The following is a 23,382-nucleotide window of genomic DNA, read 5'->3' as shown; positions in this document are numbered from 1 at the left end:
CAATACGTAATATGGCAGCATATATACTTATATCTCTAGCAATTTTCCAGAGTCCGATGTAGGGATTCATTTCTGGCTGGGCTTGTAGAGACTGTTTTTACCTTACCTTATGTTGGCACTTTTGTAGCTTACATAAGCAAGTTATCTTTTCACCAGTTATCAGTATGAGTCTGGGTCTTCAGTAGTTTTTCATGATATTTCCTCTCCTCTGAGCCTTGAGCCTGGTCCAGAAACCCTTTAGGGTCGAATAGCAGCTAGATTCTGCAAGACCCAACATTGTTCAGACTCACTCTCTGAATTGTTGTACCTTCACCGACCCCTGTTTCTCATGTACTTCGGGATGATAATGCTTCTCGCTCGGTCGCCAGCCTACTGATCGCCAGGGTGCGATGCCAGAGCGATACAACTCGTCCACCTGGGTTATTCATCAGATGGGTAGCAATTTACAACGCGCACGAATCATCACCTCTTCTAAAGTTAGACCTTTGGTTTCAGGAATGGCAAAATACACGTAGATGTATCCAAAGACAAGCATGCCGAAGAAGACAAACATTATCATTGGACCAATCCTGGCGAGGTGTTCAAACATCGAAAAATGTCCCAGAATCTTTGGCTGTAGTTTAGACTCACCGATCGACAATCCTTGGAGAGAAGTACGAGAGCATGAAGTTCCAGAACCAGTCTTGAACAAGCGTGAGTAGCGAATTCAGATAGCGAAAAGGGAGCAATCATACTTGTCGCACACCCGAAAGCAATTGATTTGGGGCGCACTCGAAGAGGGAAAGACTCTCCGAGGTACACCCACGGAGTAGATCCCCAAGTCGTATTGAAGATGAACACTTGAAATACTGCAAAAGTAATGACAACGTTGCCCCCAGCTCTATTACGAGGAGTAAGTGCTGAAGTTGGCGTTCCAGTAGGCGCAAGGGTAGCATGCCCAATCACAGCGACCTAGCGGAAGTATCAGTCCAGCACTGTTTGCCAACGGATAATGTGCACGGACAATTAGTGCACAGACAGCTTGCGCAGACGCGCCAAGGAGCATGGACTAGGAAAAAAGTAAATTTCTGCTCTGATCGTCTAGTGGAAGAAGGAATACCTTTCGGCGACCCCAAGTCTCGATGAAGTACAGCGCGGGGAGAGTTCCAAAAAGTGACACCGCTCCAAGAATCGTCTGGATGATATAAGGTGAAAGCCTGCCATTTCATGAGCTAAACAGCATTAAGTGGAGAGATTTAAGACTCGCCCTGCACCTGCACTCTGAAAGAAGGTGTCGCCATAGAAGTCTGTCACCAATAGTCATTAGGGGTCAGAATAAATCAGCACGAAGGATCTTACAGTAAAAGTTCTGGCCGTTAAGCTGCTGAATAAATTGAAGCACCATGCCATTGATTGTCCGACGCCACAGTGCATTTCTCGTGGAGAAGCATTCTAACCAAGTCGCTTTGCCACCTTCATTCTCTGCTCTGATAGCAAAATCGAGTTCCCTAACAATCTCAATCACAAGAGGGTCGTCTTCTGGGACTCCGTTGAGTTCTGCAATGACCTTGCGCGCTTGGTCACCTCGTCCAGTTCCGAGAAGATGTCGACTAATGAAGGTCAAATCAGTTTGAAATGAGAGGTTCTCAGAAGTTGCACGTACAGAGATTCTGGAAGGAAAAACATTCCAGACAAAATTATGATACCCCAGACCATTTGCAATCCGATAGGGAGTCGCCAGGACGCAGAGTTGTTGATTGTGTGACTTCCAAGTTCAAACACATAACTCAAAAATACGCTAGATAACAAGTGTTACCTATTGTTACAATGGAGGATGAAGACTTCACGAACCCCGAGATAATCTGGACTTGATAGATAGCCAAGATTGTACCACGAATAGCTTTCGGTGCCGTTTCTCCGTTATACAGGGGCACAATAGCTGAATAGATGTAGTTAGATTCACAAAGTCATATCCTGACATCAGCACCAACCTGACAATGAACCGGCACCTAAGCCTGCGATATGACGCCCTATGAGCAACTGAACAAGAGAGTATGTCGTGCTGGTTTGGATAGCCACGCCGACAGTGAAGATAGCCGACCAGAACAGAATGGATCCACAGCGTCCCAGCCGATCAGATGTGAACGCTTGAGCGATGGCTCCACTTTAGGTATCGTCAGACCATATTACAAGCAACGAGATATAATTTCCCCACCAGAACGTGCTACGATGAGTATGAATGTCAGCACAGAGTGGAATCAGATATTGCGGTCTTACCCAGCCGATAGAACAGAGACAATATTAATGATCGATTGTCTCGAACTTGACAGGTAGTACTGGCTATTCGTTCCTTCTTGGCCGAATTGGCAGATAAAATCAGACATCCCTGAAGTAGACGAAAAGTTCAGATATGTCGAGGACTGAGGAAGTATGAGTACATACGGAAATGACGCCTATATCATACCCAAACAAGAAGCCTATCACCGAATTTTGATTAAATGGATATTAATCTACTGCCTATATGAGCAAAGAAATAGGAATCTTGCAGTTGCTAAAAAATGACGTACATTTTCTATTCTGTGTATGACATCCGCGCACCTCCTGCGAGGAAGAGTTCAGTGAGCACATGGTAGTACTAGTGACGAGAGTGAACTGACCAAAAGCGATGAAAATGGCGAGCAAGACTGCTCTACGTCTCGTTGGAACATCTCTTGTCATGATCTACTGGGACAAATGTCTGAGAAAAGGCGGTTGAAGAAGTCCCCCTGCTAAGCAAGCATGCTTCAGTATAAGTTCTGAATAAGCGGAGTAAAATATATTCACCCATCATGACGCATGATGGCCCTATGGGCCACAGTAGCCAGTTCTGTCATGGACTTCAGGAATTTTGTATCCCACTGCATGTCATTGGGTTTGGCATGTCAGCCGCTCAGCTCAATTCAGTCGGAGTTTCATTCATCGCTGACACATTGCGCTTTCTTTTTTTTTTTTTTTGGAAAAGCGAGTCTATTATGTAACAACTGACACCGTCGAGCCTTACATAAACGCTTATAGCGATACCTAGGTATCGTCCGAGGAAAAATGCTCTTATGCACGCCCTACTGTCAGTAGGGTAGTGTGGGACTCTGTGTACTACCCGGTTCCTCCGTTCTGCGGGGGCCTGGGTAGTCTAATACCACTAAAACCTCATGGGTGGTTACCCAGTCGTTACTCATTGGGGGGGTTGTTTCAATTACGTCAGCCCACGTGTTCCGGACTTGTGCGATGGATTTCTTCTTGCACGCTATTGCTCGGTCTATTTGTAACCGCCGGTCTATGTTATTCTGCCATCGTTTGGCGATGGTTTCCTCCGGGTGCGCAGTGCCGCCGATGACGTGTTCACATCTCAGGGTCCATATAAGGTGTGCAGATTCCGACAGGAGTAGCCTCAGCAAGCGCGAGGCGCCTCTTTTCCGCGCTGCCCTTGCTTTGTCCTCTGGATCTGCGTTATCAGTAGTGTGTGGGAGGTTCAGGGCGCCACACCCAAGGATGGAGCCAATGGTCGGCTCTGGCCATCGACCGTGTTGTGACGGCCAAAGATCGCGTGCTAACATCCAGATGGTCCTCCGAGTTGGGTGGGTGCATTCTGTCAGGATATGGTCCATTGATTCAGTTTCGTTGCGGCACACCGAGCACATTGCGCGGTGTTCATTCTGAGGAATGTTCAGCCAAAATTCACCTATTCTGTAAGCGTTGTGTAGCGTTTTGAAGATGAATATCTGAACTTTCTTCGCAATGTCCTTTTTCCTGCAGCTGAGCCATATTGTCTCATCGGTTTCCATGTTGGTTGATATTTGGTGCACGGCATGTCTAGTTACGTCCAGCAGTTCTATCGTTTTCCGGTTGTATTCAAGGTGTGTCTGCCCAGATATTTTGGAGTAGGCTATGGCTTGTGTCACTGAGCGTAATTTTGCTCCCTGTAGGTCAAAGTTGTCTGGAATGGAGAGGTCCACCTCGTCGTCTAGGGCCTTGGCAGCGCCAAGACTCGCGAGGTGGTCGGCTTGTTCATTGCCCTCGTTGTCGGCATGTCCTTTCACCCAGAGGAGGGCCGTTGGAGCAGCTCGCTTCCGTAGGTGGTAGGCAATGGCCCTTAGCGTGGCGCCGTGCGATATACCTATCCATCCTCGATCCTCCCAGTGGCTGAGGTGGGACGTTAGGCCTTCGGTGGCGTACCTGGAGTCCGTTACTATCTTTAGTGGGGTTCGAGGGTCGGCGAGTTGTAGTGCCACCAGTATTGCAGTGAGTTCTCCCAGTTGGTTGGATTGTGTGTCCCCCGGAACTTTGATTGCTCGGTTTAGCGGGTGTTCGGGCGAGATCCAGATTCCGCTGCCGCACTTCGCGTTTGCTCTCCCATTGTTCAGGCACGAACCATCAGTGTATATGATGGTTTGGTCATCGACCAGCGGTTCTCTGGCTGGGGGTGCGCATAGCCTATAGGCAGGGGGGTAGGTGGGTTCCTTCCCATTGGTGAAGATCCTCATGCAGGCAGACAGGTCGTTTTCGGTGACGGAGGGGTCGAAAGTGACCTCTCCCCGCTGGCTCAGGATGGCTCTGGTGTTTTTCTCTTTCCTTCGGTGCGTCAAGGTTAGGTTATCTCTTTGCGGGGAGTATGAGTAGTCGTACTTGGAGGGAAGCTTTTGAAGGATGTTTTGCGCTGCACTGGCACATTTGTGGGGGTTGGGACATCCAGATACCAGATCGTTTTTACAGGGGTTGCAGGCACAGTTCCGCCTGGCCTGGTGAGGTCCGTTGGTCCTTAGGCGGGTCGTGAGGGAGAAGAGGTCGTTCACCGTCCTGATCCTGTGAACCGTTCGGAGACATGCGTCCTTTTTCTTATTGTAGGTCTTGGGCGGGGCGCCCATGTGGTCCCAAGCAGGCAGCAGGAGCTTAAGGTTTGTGTGCATTTTGATGGGTGCGAAGCTCACGCAATGTTTTTTGGCGGTTTTTAGTAGGTTGGATATGTTTTTGGACAGCGAGGACACCCGCAGGCCCTGTGCCGGTGGGGCCCAGGCTGTAAGGAAGGAGCGGGGATCGTCAGAGGCACTTGGGTACGCTGCTTTCAAGGAGCTGATGATGGCGTCGGTGACAAATGCCCAGGAGGGGCGTGACGGTGATACGTCCATGTATGAGCGTAGCCAGGTAATCTCGATAGCTTGGTTTCTGGCATGAATGCTCAGGAGGCCAATGCCGCCTTTTGATTTAGGTTGATACAACCTGCCGAGGCTAATGGGTGAGGTTGTTCTCCCGTCCCACATGAATTGTCTGATGCATTTTGTTAGTGCGGTCTCAACTGGTTTTGGCATGCCCTGTGCTTTGGTTAAGAACTGCGTCATTCCTCCCACCACCATCTGGACAATGAGTCGCTTGCCATCTAGTGTGGGGTGGCCTAAGTTCCACCGTGTCAGGTTTTGTTCTATTTTCGTAAGTACCGGTTCCCAGGGGGCAGCGTGGTCCAGCTCATTCCCTACCCAGGCTCCCAGGGTCCTGATGGGGTTACCATCACTTGCAATCTTGACGTGGTCAGACCAAGGTTCGTCGTCCTCGTTGAATTTTCTGTTGGTTACGACTGATGCTCGATGCGCCGGGGAACCAATAGGTAGGATTTCCATCTTTTCCAGGTTGAATTTGGCGCCTGATGCCCGGCACCAAGATTGGAGGATGTCCTCGAGGTCTGAGTACCTGTCCTCCTTGGCTAGGTAGATTGTAGTGTCGTCGGCATATAGGTTGACGATTATTTTCTCTGTCAGTCCTGGTACGTTGTATCCCCACAGTTTTGGGGAGTTCCTCAGAGCGCACGCTAGGGGCTCGATGGCCAGATCGAAAAGGAGACATGAGAGTGGGTCGCCTTGGCGCACCCCTCTTGTGACTTGGAACGGGCTACTAAGGAAGCCGTTTATGGCTACCTTCGTGTAAGCCGATTCATATAGGGATTTTACTGTGTTTACGAAAAGTGGTGGCAGGTTGAAACTGGTCAGCGTGGTGAGTAGGTAATCGTGTCTGATTCTGTCGTACGCTTTTTCTTGATCTAATGCTATGATTACCCTGTCTTCTTCCAGCATGTCCGCATATGTCGCCATTGCCTGCGCCAGGCGGATAGGGTCGAATATGGATCTTTTCGGGATGAACCCGCTCTGGTCAGGATGTACTAGGGTATGTATTATCCTCCCTAGTTGCATAGCCAGTGCTTTTGTTAATAGTTTGTAGTCCGTGTTTAACAGGGTTATTGGCCTATAATTCTCTATTGTGGTATGGTCTTTCTTCTTATACAGAGGGCACATCCAACCGAGGGTAAAGTTGGAGTCTTTTGTCATATCCCGTATTCCGGACCTACATCCGATAATGTTCACACGCCTCATCCGGACCTTCGGACGCCCTATCCATGTCTCCAGTCCTCTACCCATCCGGATCCCTGCACCTCTGCACATCCACATCCGCGCATCCATGTCCAGATCCCTTTACCTCCGTACATCGGACCTCCATACCTCCGCAGCTAGCCTGCATCATTCATCCTTTGTCCTATTGCCCTAATATCATATCCCGTATATCCACGCTTCTTGTCCGGACATCCGGTCCGGTCCGGTCCGATCCGATCCGATATACGATAAGCTTCCTAATTCATTTCCTGTGCATATTGTTACAATAACATGTAACCGAGAACCCCTCCTACGGAGGTCACCATGACCTTAGCCCCTATCCCGCCTATACACCGTCATTGGAAGACTTACCGACTCAACGGAGACTCGTAGAGACGCCTAGAACGGCCTGGATGCCGTTAGATGACCTAGACCAGCCTAGGCAACATCTGGACGGACCTAGATGGTCCTCGACCCGGATCATGAAAGAAGCTCTGCTTCATGGTCAGAAGAGAAGCCGCATGCCGCAGCATGCGCAGTTAGACTCCAAGGCATGCTTCGCCTTGAGGACAGATAGAAGAGGCATGGTAAGCCTCATGGATAGATAATCGCCCGCATGGCATCAGATAAGATGCCCTTGTATAGACACACTCATACTTACCTACCATACGAAGTATTGGTCTGTGCACACGGACGACAGTATATAGAGCAGACAGAATCATGTATATTCCCTACTTGATTCTACTAGGTTTTCATCAGAACTTCCTCTGTGTGATCATCCCAATCACTCAGTCTAAGCCGCACCTAAAGGAAAGCCGATGCTACCTTTAGTGGAACCCCCGAACCTCTCATTCGAGAGAAGATCCCCGTCTCTCCAGTAGCGAGCCCGCTATCAGATTAGGCAATCCGCCTAGGGAGAGCTCGACCTATCCTAGTCGTAACACATATAACGTTAACACAGCCTATTCCTCTATTCGGTATTCCTTGTCCTCGGTATCTCGGTTATACTTACTACCGGTACGCTTACTGATCCGTTAACCTATGCTTCATTTCCGACTTGCGCTTGATAACTTTGCTTATGCTTCATACATAGCCTCAGACGCTTGCTTCCTGATCTTTCCGTTATTTCCTTAGTATATAAACTCTTGTATATGTCCTGTAGTTCCTCAGTCTGAATATCATATTAGTCCTCGCACTAGATCTCACTCTAAATCCTCATATCAGTTCTAGTCTATCGACTTAGTCAATATCCATCTCGGGCCTAGGGAGAAATTCCCTAGGCCAGAGCTCCGCTTATCCGCTCATCCGATCCTCCGAAGTTTCCGGACGTTTGTCCGAAACTTTCCCGTGGTCCTCCGGACCTATTCTGCTTCGGACTTTGTCCTTGCAGCCTTTCCTCTGTTTGCTTCTACTTAGGACTTGTCCTAAGTAGCCATTACACGTATCCGTATCAGGACGAAACCTCATCGTAATTTCCGGAAGTTCCTCCGGAACTTTCCCGCACTCGTCCGGAAGTTACTTGCACTCGTCCGGAAAGTCCTTCCGAACTTTCCCGCGCTTCGGACGTCCTTGGACTTTCTTCGGACATCATTCTGAAATTAAGGGCACATACTCGGGTAAGGGGTGCAGCGCATGAGCTGAAGCCAAGCCCCTCGGAATCAGTCCTACCCTTTGTGCACGGTCTTAACATCTTTCAGGACTCCGTTTATTTGTATGTCGTTGATAACATACGTCAGGGTGCTTAGAACGTCAAAATTCGGCTTGTTGGACCTGTTGGCCGCGGTGTGGTGCTCATGTAGAGCCCTCCAGGCCTCGTATGGGATGCCGTCGATCCCAGCTGCGCTACCAGCTTTGGACGAGCATAGCGCCTCCAGGATCTGTTCTCTGCGGAGGGGTTCGAGGAGTGTGTCGGGCGGTACTTCGAGACGTTGCTTGCACGGTATGTTGCTCAGTGTTTCTATGATGGTCTGATGCCTTAACTCTATCTCTTCAGGGAGCAGGTCCGTCTGTTGTACTTTATCATGGTAATCTCTGGCAATTTCCGCCATGTCTTCAGATTTTGTCGTTAGGTGGGGGGAGCCTGGCTTCCGGAGGCCATATATAATATCCCTGGGCTTCTTGGGGCTGTTGACCTTTGACCAGTATTTGCACAGGGTTTCCCCTTTGATCGCCCACTGGGCTTGGGCTCGAAGGTGAGCGTTCTTGTAACGCTTTTTCTGCAGGTGCTCAATCTCTTTTTCCAGGAGGATGCAGTGGGACCTAAGGTCGTTGGAGGTGTCAAGGCTCTGTGAGTTCGTCGTGTGATGTAGGTCTTTCGTTAGTTGTCTAATATGTTGGTTTATTTTGGCCATGTGCACCTTGGCGGTATCTTTCGCTAGGCTGTTCATGGTGCTTTTGAAGTTCATCCACGCTATCTGTGGGTTCATTGTGTCGTCGCGGTGAGTCATCTTTTCGATCTCTTGTTGGGTCTCAATGCCTAGTTTGACAATCTTCTCTATCAGTGATTCGTCCGACAGGATGCCAATGGGCCACGCCCAACGTCCTTTTCCAATGTGTGGTAGCCCCGGGGGGGCGAAACGGGTGAGTACCATTTTGTGGTCGGTGGGGACTTGGCTGATATATGAGTCCCAGTCCGTGGTGCTTTCATTGAGGGCAGCTGAGACGTAGATCCGGTCGAGTCTCGAGAGGGAGTCATTGTTGCTGCTGCTGTGGGTGAACATCCGTCGGTGGGGGAAAGTCAGTCTCCAGGAGTCTTGGAGATTCAGTGCGTTTCTCGTTTGTCTTAGCGCTTCAATAGCATTCTCATTGTCTAGTCTGGCGGGAGATCGGTCCAGGGGGTCTTCGGTAAGGTTGAAATCTCCCAGCATGAAGTCGGGGTTGTTGAGACCTGCCTCCAGCCATTTTTCCCTAACCTTCGTCCAGAAGATGGGGTGTTCATGTGCGTTGTTCGGTGCGTAGATATTTAGGAGAGTGATATTTTTTTCGTTATGCCATTTCATTGATAGGACAGCTGCCCGTCCTGGGACGAGGACAGTCATTTTCACGTTTGCGGTGTTCGTGAGTTCTTTATTTACTACGAAAGCAATACCTGCTGAGTTGCCTGGGCGGTCAGGATCGCTAGAGTTGAGTACCAACAGTCGTCTGGAGAAGAGGTTGTCTATTTGGCGCTCGTGCTCGTGTGTTAGGTGAGTTTCTTGCAGGCACAAAATCCCTATACGTTTCTCTCTCATCATTTGGTTTATAGCAGGCCACTTAGATGTTTGGCTTTGGCTCGGGCCGAGAGTGCCAGACGCTCGACCGTTAGTGTTTAGCGTGGCAATTAGGATATTTGCCCTTGTTTTCTTTTTTGTGTTGTTGTCTGCGGTAGGGTAGGCAGGGGCCTGGTGTGGCCGAGGAGGGGGTACTTCGCCACCAAACTCCCCTCGCGCATCATTGGGAGGTTCTCCGGCGACAGGATGAGACCTCCCTCTGTGCTCGGGGAGGCAAGAACCATGACCAGAAGACAGACCAGAAGACAGACCAGGGGGGGGGGGGGGGGTTGTTGTATGTATTGATATTGGCAGTTGGATTACTTTACCCATAGCACGACTAATATATGGGTCAGGGGTGACATTTCCCAGCTTCACGGGTGGACTATGTCAGAGCTTTCTGTTTGAGGGGCGCCCATTCAACCGGTCGCACATACTAACTAAGACTTCAGCCTCTCGGCACGGCTCGTCCTAGCCTAAATAGGCTTCCGTGGTCTGGCATGCGCCATGCTTTTCAGAGACGCCGACGCTTTCCTGTCCTGCTTATGCAGTCAGTAGATGTGGGCAGTCGACTCTAACAGTGTCAGTCCGGGTCTCACGTGGGCTGAGTCCAGAGTTCCTTCCTGAGCGCTTTGTCTGTAGTAGTTGGGCTACAGTTGGTTCAGGGGGGTCTGTGGTTAGTGTAGGTCGGGGTTAGACTAGACAAGATGTCACTTATAGCGTGGTGGTTGGAGTTACCAGGTGGTGGTGTGACTCAGTTGTGGATGCGCAGGATAACACGAAAAGACCGTTGTTGCTGTGTGAGCGTGAGTTAGGGTATTCTAGAGACCGTTTGGAATGTGAGCTACGAAAAGACGTACAAGATAAGTGGGAGGGGACTGAGTGGGGATGGGCTAATGTGCAGTATGTTACAGGTCAGGTATGTAGAGGTGGTCTAGGCTTGTTGGCGGCGTCCACGACCTTTGCCGTTCCCGACATACCGCGAGGGTTGAGGGAGGGATTTGTTGCTGGTCTTCGGGCTGTTCCATTGTGGGACGGAGGGGAAGGGGCATAGGCCGCGGGGGTGCGCAATGGAGTGGCAAATGGGGCAAGGGGTCAGGGCGACTGCGGCGCCGCAGCCGTCTAGGCCCGTGGGGTACTCCAGTATGTGGAGGAAGGAGCGCAGTTCTGTCCAAGCTTTTGCATCACAGGTGGGGCTGTGCGCGAAAATGTTGAAGCGGGGGACTGGGAGGCCGCCAGCAATCTTAAAGTCGAGACGCTCTACGTGGATGGATCTAATCAAGTCCCACATGGCCACATGGACCTTCTCTTCTGGTATCTCACTCATCGAGAGGATGTCGTTGATCTGGGCGCGGTTGTCTTCGTATGCCCAGACGTCCGCGACTGTTTTTGTTATTACGTCAGTGTCTGAGGTCGTGAAGCCGGTGATACAGAAAAGGAGGTCAGGTGGGCGGTAGCAGCTGAAGGGGCGTGCCTCAAAGGTTATGTCCGAGGTAGACCATATGCGCTGTGATACAATGAGGTCTCTCGCTTCCAAGGATATGTTATGGACGAGGAAGCTGAGGGGGAGCTCCTTCACATCTTTCCCGCCTTGCGGTTGGGGGGGGGAGACTCTCACTGGTTGTGCTCCTTGATGGATAAAGTTCGCGACTACCGCGATGTTGGCCCGGATGCGTTCAGCAAGAATGGCTGCTTTCTCAGATACATCCCTTCCGGTGCAGTCAAATACACGGACGACAAATTTCGGGTGTTCGACCTGGAACCAGGCTAGGAGCACCTTGTTGTCTAGGTGGTCAAAGATTTGTGCCGAGTGTGACATATGAATGAGGGGGAATCCACCGAGGGGGGTAGGGGTGAATTGGGGCAGAACGGTGCTGTGTTGGGGGCCGTCGTGTTGGACCACTGAGCGGTTTTTCTCCGCAAGCGCGAGGTGTGCTAAAATGGCCTGTTCCTCAGCGTTTGGGGTGTGTTGGGCGGCGGGGGCGCTCATCGGATGATCCTCCTCCTCATCACTGGGGGCATGCATAGATCCTGCAAGGCCGCTATTGTTACGTCTCAGATCTCCCAGCAGGGGTGAGCCTTGGCCTTCTGGGGACAGGAGCAGGTCAGATGGCGGGGTATGGACTTGACCGACCCTCGCAGGTGGGGTGGGAGTCAACGGGGAGGTGGGCGACAATGGGTCAGGGAGGGGGGATGTGGTGCTGCGGGGCTGGGTGATGGTGTCCATATCGTCATCGTCCTGCAAAATGTTTTGCGGGAAGAATTTAGGCCCGACACGGGGTGTGGATGGATTGGGGCGTGGAGTGCCTGGGTAGGGGCGGGATGCTTGGGCAGAGATCTTAATAGATGTGGGATGGGAGTCCTTCATGTTGATGAGTGGGGAGGTTCGTTCAATCGGTGCACAGTATTTATATTGTGTCGTGGTAGGTGCACGGTGCCAGCTGGCGAATGGGGCAGTAACTGTGTCCGGAGGTCGTGGTGATGACCGAGGCTGAGGGGGTAGGCATGTTCAGGGCTTTTTACATTGGGCGAGGGGCCTTGAGGTTGTTGTGTGGGAGTGAGGCTTAGCATTGGCCCGGTTAGCTTGGGGGGAGGAGGTTATAGCAGGGCTGCTGCAGTCTTTTTACGTGGATGGGTGGCTTACTATGGTGATGGCAGGTCGGAGTGTATCGGTTGAGTCTAGGTGTGGTCAGGGAGGCAGTGTTTTTGTTTTGTGGCCATGTTTTCGTTCAGAGGTTACTGCGGGGCAGTGCGACCAGGTGGCCATTTCCACCTTACTTTGTATGGGGCGTTTATGTTTCGCTGTGGGAGTTATGCTCATGGTTTATTACGCGGGGCAGACGCCAGCTGTTTTGCGTGGGCGGGTGAGTCTTACTTAGTGGGCCGGGTGGGGTGGCAGAGCCACGTGGTAAGTTTCATCGTTTGGACGACTTTCAGTATGTATGATTCAGACCTCGTCTTACAGGTACCCGGCATGTCGCTGTTTGCTTTTTATGTTGTGGGGATCGGGGGAGTTGGCTTGGTTGCTGTAGGTTACACTGGGGTTATGTTGGGCCCATGTGTTCGGGGTCTTTATGAGTTTTTGCAGGCGGGGTGTAGTGTATGGTGCAATGTCTTTCATGTCAGTTCTGGGTGTTTTTAAGAGTGGGACATGGGTTAGGGAAGGCCAGTATTTGACTGTGAGCAGGCGTTGCTCTACTGTGACAGTGACTATTTAGCTCGCGAAGCTCCAAGTCAATGGCACAAGAGAAGAACGTTCTCGGGAAATAACAGGATTAAAGTCTGATATTTTGGGTCCAGAAAACACTACTGTACGACTACGAATGGACTCTGTTTTTATACTACTGAGGCTCGGGGGATAACGGTAAAGAGAGGCAGTGGGGACAGAAACGGGTAGTAAGTACGTCGGCAGAGCATATAGTAGAGTAGCTGTAGCTATAGGAATAAATGAGTCCAATACGTTTTAGACAAGGGTGAGAAGCAGTCAGTGACGAGCACGATCTCTGAGTGACCGTTACATCTACCTTGCCCGCAAATTTTGCGTGGGAAAAAACGACCATGGTGGTGGTACGAGTTCAAGGGCCCCTCCACATTGCGCTTTCAACGTCCAAGAGTCTTGTTCTTGTGTAGTTTCATTTCCCCAAGGCCAAATTGACCTTACTTGCCTCATCGAATCACAATGGTCACCCCTCCTCATACACCACAATCACAGAAGTCACAAATGCTGCCGCCAGATACAGCTGTATTCGCTCGTCATACATCACAAACGGATTACCGCACGGGGGATCTGAAACTCGGTCGCATTGCTGTTCTCGCTGATTTGGGAAGGTATCTGCAGGTTCCATTCGATTGCCTAGTGAAATGTGTCGGTGCCTTGCCCTCTCAGCAGGATCTGCAGCGAATACGCAACAACTTGACCAACAAAGAGAGCAAGATTCTCACCGACGACGAGAGTGGCCTGCGATGGACGGACTTTACCCCACCTGCCAAATCGAAAGGGTCCGAAGAGAATGTGTTTAAGCCCCTCGGTCGCATCATCTCCGAAATTTTGGCAGAAGTCCCGAATCGCAGAGTATCCTTCCTAGCGAACCCAAACGGAACACCCCTCTCGCAGCGCAACAACACTTCCAGGCCTGATGGTTACCTTGTACTTAACGATCAAGAAACTGAGGCAAAGATGCATTGGTTCGACATTGCCGTACCATTCGAGTTCAAGAAGGAACAGGATACCGAGTCTCTCCGAGACGTAAGTTCTTGCAGATCTTGTCGGCGTCCGCTCATAAAGCCTCTAGGATGAACAGAAGATAATCTGGAGCCTTCACAGTATCATGCGGGAGGATCCCTGTAGGCGATTTGCATTCGGTATCACAATCGAGGACACGCAATTAAGACTGTGGCTCAGTAACCGTGCGTGTCTCGCAGTTACAGAACCTATCGACTTTTTTCAGGTACGCAAACGTATCGCGCTGTGTGTCAGGGTACTAACAGGCATGGTACATCTAGAACATCGACGGTGTTATCTCTCTCTTTTACGCTCTTGGATCTGCGTCTGCGTCTTCTACTATGAATGAGCTCGGATGGGACCCCACTGTCGAGCGGGTCCGTGACGGGAAGAAAATCCAATATAAATTCACTATCGGGGACGAAGTGTTCACCACGATGCGTGAACTTGCAACCTATGGCGCAGACTCTATGGTTGGGCGTGGAACTCGCGTGTACGAAGCCACGGACGCCGGGGGGAAGAAGGTTGCCATTAAAGATTCATGGAGAGAAGTTGAACGTCAATCAGAGGGTGAGATCCTAGAAAGCATCCTGGCTTCCTGTGCGGAGAAGCTGCAAGCGGATGAGTTGGCGGATGCCAAGAGGCACTTTGTTGGAATCCGACTCTGGAAGGATGTCATAATCGACGATACCCCAGACGTGACGCTGGACCCGCTGGTTGGAGAAGAGCATAATCATAGCTGGAAGTGGGTGTCCATCGATCTCCGGCCCATCCTCTCCGCAAGACCACATTTACCTAGCGCAGGCGATATACCCGACTCTGGTCGACTGTCTGCCTTTCTTCCCACACAATTGGGCGGTATTGCGCGAAATGACACCGGCATCCCACGCAGAGTCCATACTCGCACTGTGTTCGATGATGTTGGAGTCGCTGTCAAGGATGTCACCTCTTTGGCCGACAACCTGACTTGCTTGTCCGACGGACTTAAGGGTGAGCAAATCACTGTCACTCCTTTCCTCAGTCGCTCATTCAGCCTTAGCCCTGTATTATATGCACAAAGCAGGCTGGATTCATCGCGATTTCAGCGTCGGGAACGTAATTTGGGTCGGGGGTATCGGGAAATTGGGTGACTTCGAGTACGCAAAGAAGATAGATTCACAAACTTCTCACGATGTTCGAACGGTAAGAGTTTTTGAAGATGATCTCTTTCGCTGTTAACTCGTCACCAGGGAACAATCCATTTCATGGCGGTGGAAGTAGAAAAACAGAACTACCTTTTCCGCCCAACATCTTCTAACGTCCGACCAGTTGGTAGAAAACCTGATACAAGCCTCCCGTCCCGCCCTCCATTTCGCATGAATTTCCTGCACGACATCGAATCCGTATGGTGGGCTTTTACCTGGATCTTCTTTTATCACACGGACACGGACACGACAGACGCCAATCATTCCCTTGATGCTCAGTGGGAAAAATTCCAGCTGGCATTCCCTGGTACGGTCGGCAGCCCATCACGCCGGGACTTCTTCTCCTTTGTTGACGAACTTCAAACCGTCTGTGATGATGTCCTTTCAGAGACATGCCGTGATGTTGGCGATTGTATTCCTCATTTCGCAGATGCTCTCCAACATGGTTATCGAAAGGCGGAGGCAAAATATCCCCTGCTAGTGCTTGACGACACTCTTCTGAATGATATCCACAGACAAGCTGCAGAATATCTCGATGGTGCGCAACAGCGTGCTACTGGTATAGAACTTTGTCCGCTCCCCGACCTTTTGAAGCCGAAGAGGCCCAGACCGAGAGAAGAATCATCGCCTTCGCCAAAGAAGAAGCCTCGACATGGTTGATTTTTTTATTGTTTGTATCAGAAAGAACCAGCTTGGCGTCTCGTAGTTTTGACCATGTAGCTGCCACCTTGTTTTGTCCAAGTCGCAGATCATACCTCTTTTGAGCAATACCAGACGCCCTTGCACTACGAAAACATGTGATAAGCGCCTGTGATAGATTTAGATATATCAGCCACCAGCACGCACCTTTGAATATTTCAAAAGTTTATCCAATGTTTTTTGACATTGCGCACACTGTACGCCGAAAGTCTTCACATTCTTTTTGATCAAATCACTGGGAGTTGCTGCGATGCGGAAAAGATTGTCGCGGTCTGGGTGAGTGACATGGACGTGGACAATCTCTCGAGTCGGGGGTTTGTTCGCATCGGTCATGTTGTCGTCAAGGTAAATATGGTGGTGAGTTGCGACCTCTAAGTACTATGTAAGGTAAGATATTAAGGCAGGACATTAGGGGGAATCAGAATATCCCGAATGGAAGCGCTTTGCTACCTTCATTATATTCAGGAAAATATGTGACGCAAGTGCACAGACTGGTCTTACTGGAACGGTCCCATCTGGCCTCGCCAACTGACACTTATAGATGTCCCCAAAGCCTCCGCAAGTTATGGGAAACGGCGAGCTCTTCTGCAGTTCCTTGGTAAGATCTTGCAGCATGCCTGATGAAGAATGTGCTGATTGTTGGCCGGCTTCACTGGTAAGTTCATCTGTTGTTATCTCCGAAGGAGACGAAATGGAAGTCTGTGGGTAGCTACGTGAGTGAGGTGTGTATATTTTATAAAGCGATGGTCCATACACTCATGAAGGGTCGCACAGTGCGCGGGAAAAAATAGAGAAACACTCGAGAACCGAGTGAGCTGCATACTTTGGGAGTTTGCAATTTCGGTGCCGCTGCCGCTTCCTGGACTACTAGTTCCACTGTAGGCCTTAACAAGGTGTTTTACGTAGTCATTGTCCGGCAGAATGACTTAGGAAGTGGCCAAATTCTCATCTGTAGCAATTAGTGGAGCTACAGGATCATTTCGAAGACGATCGTGTTTACTGTCGATTGCGGTTACAGTGGTGATTGAGGATAAGACTACTATTTCCCAGTAGTGCTCAGGGCATCCATCTCCGGCACTCCGATGAAGGCAAGACTCAAATTAGAGAGCCACACGGAGTCACGTGGTCACGTGATGACGTTTACGATCGGAGTTTCGTTATCTTGGGTGATGGCCCTATAGGCTATGGGCCACAGTAGCCTTAGCTTGGTAAAGCTGTGAGCCAATCCTAGCTATTTATCATCCACTTCAAACCAGTACTTGGCCGTGGTGCTGTGACCCTCAAAGGCAATGCTTCCGCCGCCGCCGTCACCGCTGCGGGATGTCATCTATATAAGTGAGACACAGTACTCTGTCCTTTGAGAACTTCAACCATCCATGTCTACCATATCCTTTGAGAAGTCCCTCCAGCATTCGCGTGAGACGGTGGAAGATAGTCTCATTGAACTTGATGCGAAGGATCAGCGTGCATACGAGCACGCTAGGCACCAGACGAAGGAGCGGCAGGAGCACGCGCAGATGAAAGAGCGCAAAGAGAGAGCGGCGGCGAGGGTACGAGCACCAGCGCTCAAGGAGGGGCACTCAAACCGGGCTTCCAGGAGGGCCAGCATGGAGTTCTGGGATGGCGATGAGCCTGACCCTCGTACCCTCACTGGATCCGGTCGTCCCATTAATGTCGCACCAACATCGAGAAACGAATCCGGTTTCTCCAAGATGGCGCTTGCGGATTTCGTGACGTTCAGGACCAAGAAACTATCTAAGGCGCAAGGTATGGTGCTGCAAGATTCGTTTATGAAAACGCTGACTCGAAGTTGTGCGTAGATGTTGACTTTGAGATCCTTCCCCCTGTTCGTTCGGTCATTGCTCTTGACGACTTTGGACACGACATTGGGATTAATGAACCTTGGGAATTCATCTCTCTTACCCCCGAATCGCCCGCTTGGAAAGGCCTGTCGTACGCTCAGGCTACTACTTTGATGCTTTAGATCATGCCATTGCGATTGATATTTGATAAGTATCATACCACATCATACCACACCCATTACGACTTAGTTCTCTTATCAATTCACTAACATTACGAACTCACGTTACATCTTCGAGCTCATCGTATCGTCTTGGTCCTCGTTATAATTTTACTTACTCTTACTGAACTGTGGGCGGTATATCTGGACTTGTAGGATCAATTATAGGTATATTATGCACTTGCAAGAACGTGTAGAGCCAGAAGGGTTGGGCTTTACAAGAAAAGTTTCAACTCGTCGGACAGACTGATTTGCTTCGATCATTTGGGGATACATCAGGGCGTAGTAGTAATAGTTACAGAAAGATCTGATTACGAGTTAGTTGAGCTGAGATATAAGGACGTTGTAAAAAGAAAAAGCCCAGCGGGCTTCAGAAAGCAGTGAAAATAAGGAAAATGGACACGGCCACCATATAATTTGATGATGGTGATGCGCGGGTATTCATGAATGTACATTCTCTATGTGAGTTTGCATCCAGTGATCTTAACTAGATATTCAAGGAGTGATTAGCGGTTTGACTCATATCAAGTAACACGTGCAACACACCAGAACCATCAGGCTGCCCAACAGCGTACAACATCTCCATTGGGTGGAACGCGAAAGACGTATGCCTAGGGATATAAGGCGTTGGTGGTCGAGAGGGATACGCATTGAGGCCCGTTGGTAGGCTAAGCGTGGAGAGTAACAATGAATCTGATATAGAGTGTACCATAAGCCGCTGGTGCCTAAAGTTGGCAGGAGTAAGAGCAGATGTTCTGCAACCTAGTCAGCCAACCATTCTTCCTAAAACAAAATCGCACTTACGTGGCGAACACGCCCGTCTGTGAATGTACATCGAACGCAGACAAGCCCGTATGGTGTAAGTCCCAAGCCTGAATCGCTGTATCAGAGCCTCTCAAATCCCACAGACGGACTTCGCCAGCGAGGCTGCATTTATGTGAATCCAAGTACACACACTACACGGCTTCAGCTCACCTTCCAGACAAGAACTGACCGCTGATGCGCGGGTGGTATTTGACATTCTGTACCCATGAGTGATGGTCATGATACGATCTAACAATAGCGTCCTCTTCCTCTAGTCGACGATCGAAAACTTTGACCAGGCCATCGGCAAAGCCAACAATGAATGTGGACGACGAGCCCTGATCAGATGTGATAGAGGTCACAGGACTGTCGCAATTAGTTTCTAGATCCTTTGAAGTTATGAGTAATTAGTTCTCACTACGAGGTATTGCCCTCTTACCAGGACTTGAGTCTCTGTGTGGGCATCCCATACACGGATGATACGAGAGTCGCCCCCAACCAGCAGCGTGCCACCCGATTGTTTCCAATCTAGCACAAGGCCACTACCCCTACGCACCCGAATCAACTCATGCAGTGCACGGAATGAGCTGACCATCTGAAGTGGACCTTGGTTCACTGTGGGGTCGTAATTCCGGTACAGACGCACGATGCCGTCGGCTACACAACTTATAAGTATTTGAGATTACGAAGAAGTTAAGTACGAACCTGCACCAGTCATGATGATCCCGCCCACATCCTGGTTAATTATTTGCAGCGACGTGATGCTCGTGCCTTTGGGATTACCATTGCAAAAGTAATTCAAGCGCTTGCGTTGTGTCCAATCCCATACACTGTGTTGTGATTGCGTCAATAGGGTCATTACAGCACAAGATAAACCACACACGAACCTGATCATGTCGTTGTCATTCGCAATAACTAGGTGGGGGTCGTACGCATGCATTGCCATGCACAAGGGATGACTGTTCACGTGCAGGTTGGCCACAGGACGATCCCATCTTGAACTCTCTGCGCAGCGTTGGCGTTAATTATCACATCGGGACATAGTACGCACCAGCAACTATTGCCTGTTTCTGCGTCTCTGTAATGACTTGCTCATTTCGCTGCTGCCTCCACACTTGGTAATTGTACTGCACGCTTCCTGGTTCGTCCGCCTCCGTTTGCTGCAAAAACAAAACAAGAGCACAATCAGTATCAACATTTAATACCCACAAATGTCACATTGCACGTACGCGCATCTGCGGCTCCGTAAAGTATTCGCAACACCAAGCAAAAAACGAGCTTTTCAAAGGCAGTACATCACGCAGTCCATTACCGGTCCCACAGCCAAGCGGCACATTGCTGACATTCGAGTCCATAGAGAATGTACTTTCGCATGGACTGTTCAGGCCACCGCCGGCACTAGCCCCTGCGTGACCGAGCCCCGACCCTGCAGAACGACGCCCATGTGCTCCTTCCCGACGCCGTGCTCGCAAACGCACCATATCTTCCTCAACAAGCGCTTCCATCACATGCGAAGGTAGGAAGGTCGCAGTCCCTGCAGTTGGTGACACCGGAGGCGAAGCCAAGTCTCTTTCTTTATCCCTTGATGGCGTTGGCGGACGTGAATAGGGCGAAGCATACTGTGCAACGTTGAAGTTTGGTGATGGGGGACGGGATGCAGCAAGGACATCAGAGCGGGAGAGCGAGGATGGTACAGGGCTTGGCGGGGCGCGTGCTTCATCGCTACTGGGGAAAGGGATACCCCCTGCAAGATGACGCAGTGTGTTTGCAAAGGATGACGTGCGCCGGAGTGTATTTGATGGACGGGATAATGACGGTGAGGGCGGGTGTTGTATCAGCGGTGATCCTTGTGCCGAGCTCACACGTGAGTGCACGCCATTTGCACCAGCGGGCTTGTAATCGACGGGTAGTGGTGGGACAAGGTTAAGTTTTGCAAAAGGTGATGCGAGGAGCAGCGCAAAAATGTAGTCCATCACGGTCTGTGCGAGTGTCGCAACCTCGTGGTATGGGTCAATTGTCAACTCCATGAGCACCACAAAGATTGTAAAAAAGCTTGAGAGTAACACTCGGTTTTCTTCCCTCGAGCCTTCGTCATCGCCAAATCCGTCCAGCCATTCAGCGAGCGCCTGAGCTGTGACCTCCTCTTCGGCATGATGATGGTGATGGGTTTGGGGTTCACCTGCGCGCCATCGCCGGTCTTCTTCCCAGTACATCCACGCGCAAACGACGAAGTGCCCACGCCATTCGCGCACAAGGCAGCTTATGAGCACGAGTAACTCCTTACGCACCATTGGGCTTGCATCGTCCCTTACAGCAAGAGTGGCTCCAGTTGCAACAGCCACCTCCATCCTGAAGTGAATGCGCTCTTCAAGCTGATACTGAGTCCCAGTCCCAGCGCCACCCTGACCTTTGCCCCCAGCCGCACCCATGAAAGTCGAGAGTGCGTATAGGACTGCGCTTCTGACCTCAGGCGAGTCGTCAGACAGCATGAGAATGAGCTTGTCTTGAATCCCACGATCTACACCATACACTTTGACCTCATCATTGGAGTCCCATATTTGCGCAATACATAGCGCACTCCACTGCCTCAGCAGAAAGTCGCCCTCTTCCAGGCGCTCGGAGCAAGCGTCGAACACCCTTTCGCGCCAACATGCCATCTGGCCGTTATAGAAGTCTCTTGCAACGGCACTGAGAATGAATGCGCACATAGCCTTGTGTTCACTGCTGTTAGGCAGCTCGTTGTCTTCCTGCGTCGCCAGCACATTCGCAAAGTACTTGAATCCCCCGGTATTATATAGGTCGACTTGAACACTGGGATCTACTGCAAGGATGCGTGCCCATATGAAGATCAACACCGGACGCAGATCCTGGCCTGCGGCTTGCAGGAGCTTAGATATATATGGGAAGATTCCAATGGTGAGCACAAGGTTGACGGCCCAGGGTCCGAGGTCTACAAATTGGGAAAGAAGAATCAGGGCCCGAAGTCTATGGGGCTGCGAGAGCAGCACTTGCAGGACGATGGGGAGCTGATCGGGGGGTTTACGTGGGACAAGATCAGCATCAGGGGCAGTGGTTCCATTTACAACGTCAGGCGTGTCACAGCGATCCCCACCGTTCTGGAGAGGTAGTGACAGAGGACCACGCTTTGTTAGTGCAGAACCACCGCGTGAAATCCACACCTCGAACGCAGTGAGCTGATCGGTAAAGAAGCGGCTCGGGATATATTGGTAGGGTTTCTCGGTATTCGGAGCACCAGATGATCCGCGCTGACCACTGTGTCCTGAGCGCGCGCCTGTGCCGATAATGGGACTTGGGGGACTATTGGGCGCGCCTGGACTCTTCGCGAGAAGTTCAGGCAGTTGGCGTAGACATGTGTCCAGAGCTAAATCCCATGCGGCCCAGAGTTGGTGAGTGTTTGTGGCTGGAAGTGGAGGGTGTGTGTGTGGGGTGCAGTGGTAGTTCTTCATGATACGCTCTGCGAGTAAGAAATTTCGAAAGAGACTTGCGATGAGGAGGTCGGAACGGTACAGCCGCGTGAACACGTCCCGAGGGAACGTGGTCCACGCAATGGTGTCCGTTATGGCGGTGAAAATCCAGTTGAGCTCGCCAAGAGGTGTCCGACGGTCCTTGAGATCTCCTGGTAGCTGCATGACCATGTCGGGGGTGATGTTATTTGGTAGATGATGGGTCATGATGAAGTATCGCAGCGCGATGTCGATGGGGGAAGTCAGACATGACGTGAAAACGTCTGCTGGTAACTCCGGACATGTCGGAAGTTGCTCATGGGTAGCACACGCGGCAAGTTGAAGGGAGTGCATGTACGGCTGCATGCCGTCTGCGTATCCCCCACGTGTGGTGAACGCATCCTGATCCCGACGTTCAGCGAAGGTGATGAAGTTGGAGAGCAAGTGCCCGGCAGCACTGCAATCCCAAATATATACGCCTGGGCTACCGAGCCAAGTCTGGACCTCCATAAGCGAAACGGGAATGTATTGTGTGTAGTTCCGGTTAAAACACCAAAGCTCTCCGCTAGGGGTGGGCTTCGGAACGCCGTGACCATTGTAGTAAAAACAAACTGTTTCGTCTTTGGCCTGTTTACGAAGAGTGAGGCAGAAACGGCGGAGATCCTCATAGGAGGGATCAAGGATGGGTTTGTAAGGGATCTTGAGACTCAGACCCTCAAACTGATGCTGAAGGTTAGAGCCGATGGCTTCGAGAGCCTTGTGAGATGGGAGGGAGTGAGGATTGACCCAGCATTCGAGCGCTGCACAGGGATTAGTCTTGATTATATCTGGGGGGTCTACGTCAATGTTCAGACAGAGGACGAGAGCTGCATTTGCGGTCTTGAGCTTTCCGGGTGCACTTCCCCGCCATGGAAAGAGACGTGCTGAAGATGAACGAGGGGCAGGATTACCACATGTGAGATGACGCTTTGCAGACCAATATGGAATAATCGGAGTTGGGTCGGGCAATGTTGCATCTGATGCTGTTCGCAGTCCATGAGCACCATTTGTAGTGCGCGTCGACGATGGATCGGAAGTCGAGGCAGAACCCCAAGCGCGCTCCGTGAGGACATCCGAGCCCATGTCTGAGTTCTGTCGCTCTCTGAACCCCAGGAGGTCTATACTTGCATCATGTAATGTAAATAAGAATGATAATTATGTAAAACGAACCTTGAACATTCCGACCGTTTTGCATGACAGTAGAAGTCGGTAGTGGTAATAGTACAGTGATTGATCTTGTCCGATCACCTTCGGTAGGTTCGTGTACTTGGTCCATGGACTTTTGAATTCGTAAACTACTTGCCACGTGACATGGACCATTTCGGTTACTT

At 50.6% G+C, this 23,382-nt stretch overlaps 8 protein-coding genes across 8 annotated transcripts; 2 read left to right on the top strand and 6 right to left on the bottom strand.

Annotated features, from left to right (window-relative positions):
* Window positions 1–237: 237 nt before the first annotated feature.
* Window positions 238–2,363, bottom strand: HD556DRAFT_1479035 (general substrate transporter; the record flags this gene model as incomplete). Its single annotated transcript, XM_041308573.1, has 14 exons — window positions 238–261; window positions 308–415; window positions 467–569; window positions 631–682; window positions 735–951; window positions 1,004–1,048; window positions 1,100–1,174; window positions 1,243–1,286; window positions 1,339–1,589; window positions 1,643–1,777; window positions 1,831–1,918; window positions 1,971–2,143; window positions 2,195–2,203; window positions 2,257–2,363. The coding sequence occupies 14 exons, from the start codon at window positions 2,361–2,363 to the stop codon at window positions 238–240; spliced, it is 1,431 nt and encodes a 476-aa protein (XP_041159867.1).
* A 753-nt stretch (window positions 2,364–3,116) lies between these two features.
* Window positions 3,117–4,313, bottom strand: HD556DRAFT_1218240 (RnaseH-domain-containing protein; the record flags this gene model as incomplete). Its single annotated transcript, XM_041296739.1, has 1 exon — window positions 3,117–4,313. A coding segment is annotated over one exon (1,197 nt), but the record flags the coding sequence as incomplete, so codon positions are not given.
* Window positions 4,314–4,487: 174 nt separating this feature from the next.
* On the bottom strand, window positions 4,488–5,141 carry HD556DRAFT_1237847 (uncharacterized protein; the record flags this gene model as incomplete). The annotated part of the gene is made up of 1 exon (XM_041297933.1): window positions 4,488–5,141. A coding segment is annotated over one exon (654 nt), but the record flags the coding sequence as incomplete, so codon positions are not given.
* Window positions 5,142–8,035: 2,894 nt separating this feature from the next.
* Window positions 8,036–9,952, bottom strand: HD556DRAFT_1237876 (Endonuclease/exonuclease/phosphatase; the record flags this gene model as incomplete). Its single annotated transcript, XM_041297935.1, has 1 exon — window positions 8,036–9,952. The coding sequence occupies one exon, from the start codon at window positions 9,950–9,952 to the stop codon at window positions 8,036–8,038; it is 1,917 nt and encodes a 638-aa protein (XP_041159864.1).
* A 676-nt stretch (window positions 9,953–10,628) lies between these two features.
* HD556DRAFT_1213293 (uncharacterized protein) lies at window positions 10,629–11,495 on the bottom strand (the record flags this gene model as incomplete). Its single annotated transcript, XM_041296609.1, has 1 exon — window positions 10,629–11,495. A coding segment is annotated over one exon (867 nt), but the record flags the coding sequence as incomplete, so codon positions are not given.
* A 1,711-nt stretch (window positions 11,496–13,206) lies between these two features.
* HD556DRAFT_1374126 (uncharacterized protein) lies at window positions 13,207–15,817 on the top strand. Its single transcript, XM_041303032.1, has 5 exons — window positions 13,207–13,865; window positions 13,912–14,067; window positions 14,123–14,831; window positions 14,881–15,023; window positions 15,071–15,817. The coding sequence occupies exons 1-5, from the start codon at window positions 13,299–13,301 to the stop codon at window positions 15,683–15,685; spliced, it is 2,190 nt and encodes a 729-aa protein (XP_041159862.1). The 5' UTR covers window positions 13,207–13,298; the 3' UTR covers window positions 15,686–15,817.
* A 1,283-nt stretch (window positions 15,818–17,100) lies between these two features.
* On the top strand, window positions 17,101–17,708 carry HD556DRAFT_1443546 (uncharacterized protein; the record flags this gene model as incomplete). Its single annotated transcript, XM_041306632.1, has 2 exons — window positions 17,101–17,491; window positions 17,545–17,708. The coding sequence occupies 2 exons, from the start codon at window positions 17,101–17,103 to the stop codon at window positions 17,706–17,708; spliced, it is 555 nt and encodes a 184-aa protein (XP_041159861.1).
* Window positions 17,709–17,973: 265 nt separating this feature from the next.
* Window positions 17,974–23,323, bottom strand: HD556DRAFT_507195 (raptor N-terminal caspase like domain-containing protein). Its single transcript, XM_041310805.1, has 10 exons — window positions 23,222–23,323; window positions 19,778–23,169; window positions 19,600–19,708; window positions 19,436–19,553; window positions 19,254–19,378; window positions 18,988–19,205; window positions 18,720–18,937; window positions 18,549–18,671; window positions 18,291–18,499; window positions 17,974–18,231 (listed from the first exon to the last, which is right to left on the bottom strand). Exons 1-10 carry the CDS (start codon window positions 23,244–23,246, stop codon window positions 18,203–18,205), a joined length of 4,566 nt encoding a protein of 1,521 aa, XP_041159860.1. The 5' UTR covers window positions 23,247–23,323; the 3' UTR covers window positions 17,974–18,202.
* Window positions 23,324–23,382: the final 59 nt, after the last annotated feature.

The sequence above is a fragment of the Suillus plorans genome (assembly GCF_016647745.1).
Source record: "Suillus plorans strain S12 chromosome Unknown HD556scaffold_30, whole genome shotgun sequence".
NCBI classification, from domain to species: Eukaryota; Fungi; Basidiomycota; class Agaricomycetes; order Boletales; family Suillaceae; genus Suillus; species Suillus plorans.
Note: the sequence above shows the minus strand (reverse complement) of the source record. Positions and strands in the feature narration are given on the sequence as shown.

What these genes read in the sequence shown, in the direction of transcription:
- HD556DRAFT_1374126 (XM_041303032.1), top strand. Translation starts at nt 13,299, where the DNA reads ATGGTCACCCCTCCTCATACACCACAATCACAGAAGTCACAAATGCTG. An exon ending in ATACCGAGTCTCTCCGAGAC is followed by an intron (nt 13,866 to 13,911) that starts GTAAGTTCTTGC and finishes TAAAGCCTCTAG; the next exon opens with GATGAACAGAAGATAATCTG. An exon ending in CTTGTCCGACGGACTTAAGG is followed by an intron (nt 14,832 to 14,880) that starts GTGAGCAAATCA and finishes ATTCAGCCTTAG; the next exon opens with CCCTGTATTATATGCACAAA.
- HD556DRAFT_507195 (XM_041310805.1), bottom strand. Translation starts at nt 23,246, where the DNA reads ATGCAAAACGGTCGGAATGTTCAAG. An exon ending in TTACGGAGCCGCAGATGCGC is followed by an intron (nt 19,709 to 19,777) that starts GTACGTGCAATG and finishes TTGTTTTTGCAG; the next exon opens with CAAACGGAGGCGGACGAACC. An exon ending in ACACAGAGACTCAAGTCCTG is followed by an intron (nt 18,938 to 18,987) that starts GTAAGAGGGCAA and finishes ATAACTTCAAAG; the next exon opens with GATCTAGAAACTAATTGCGA.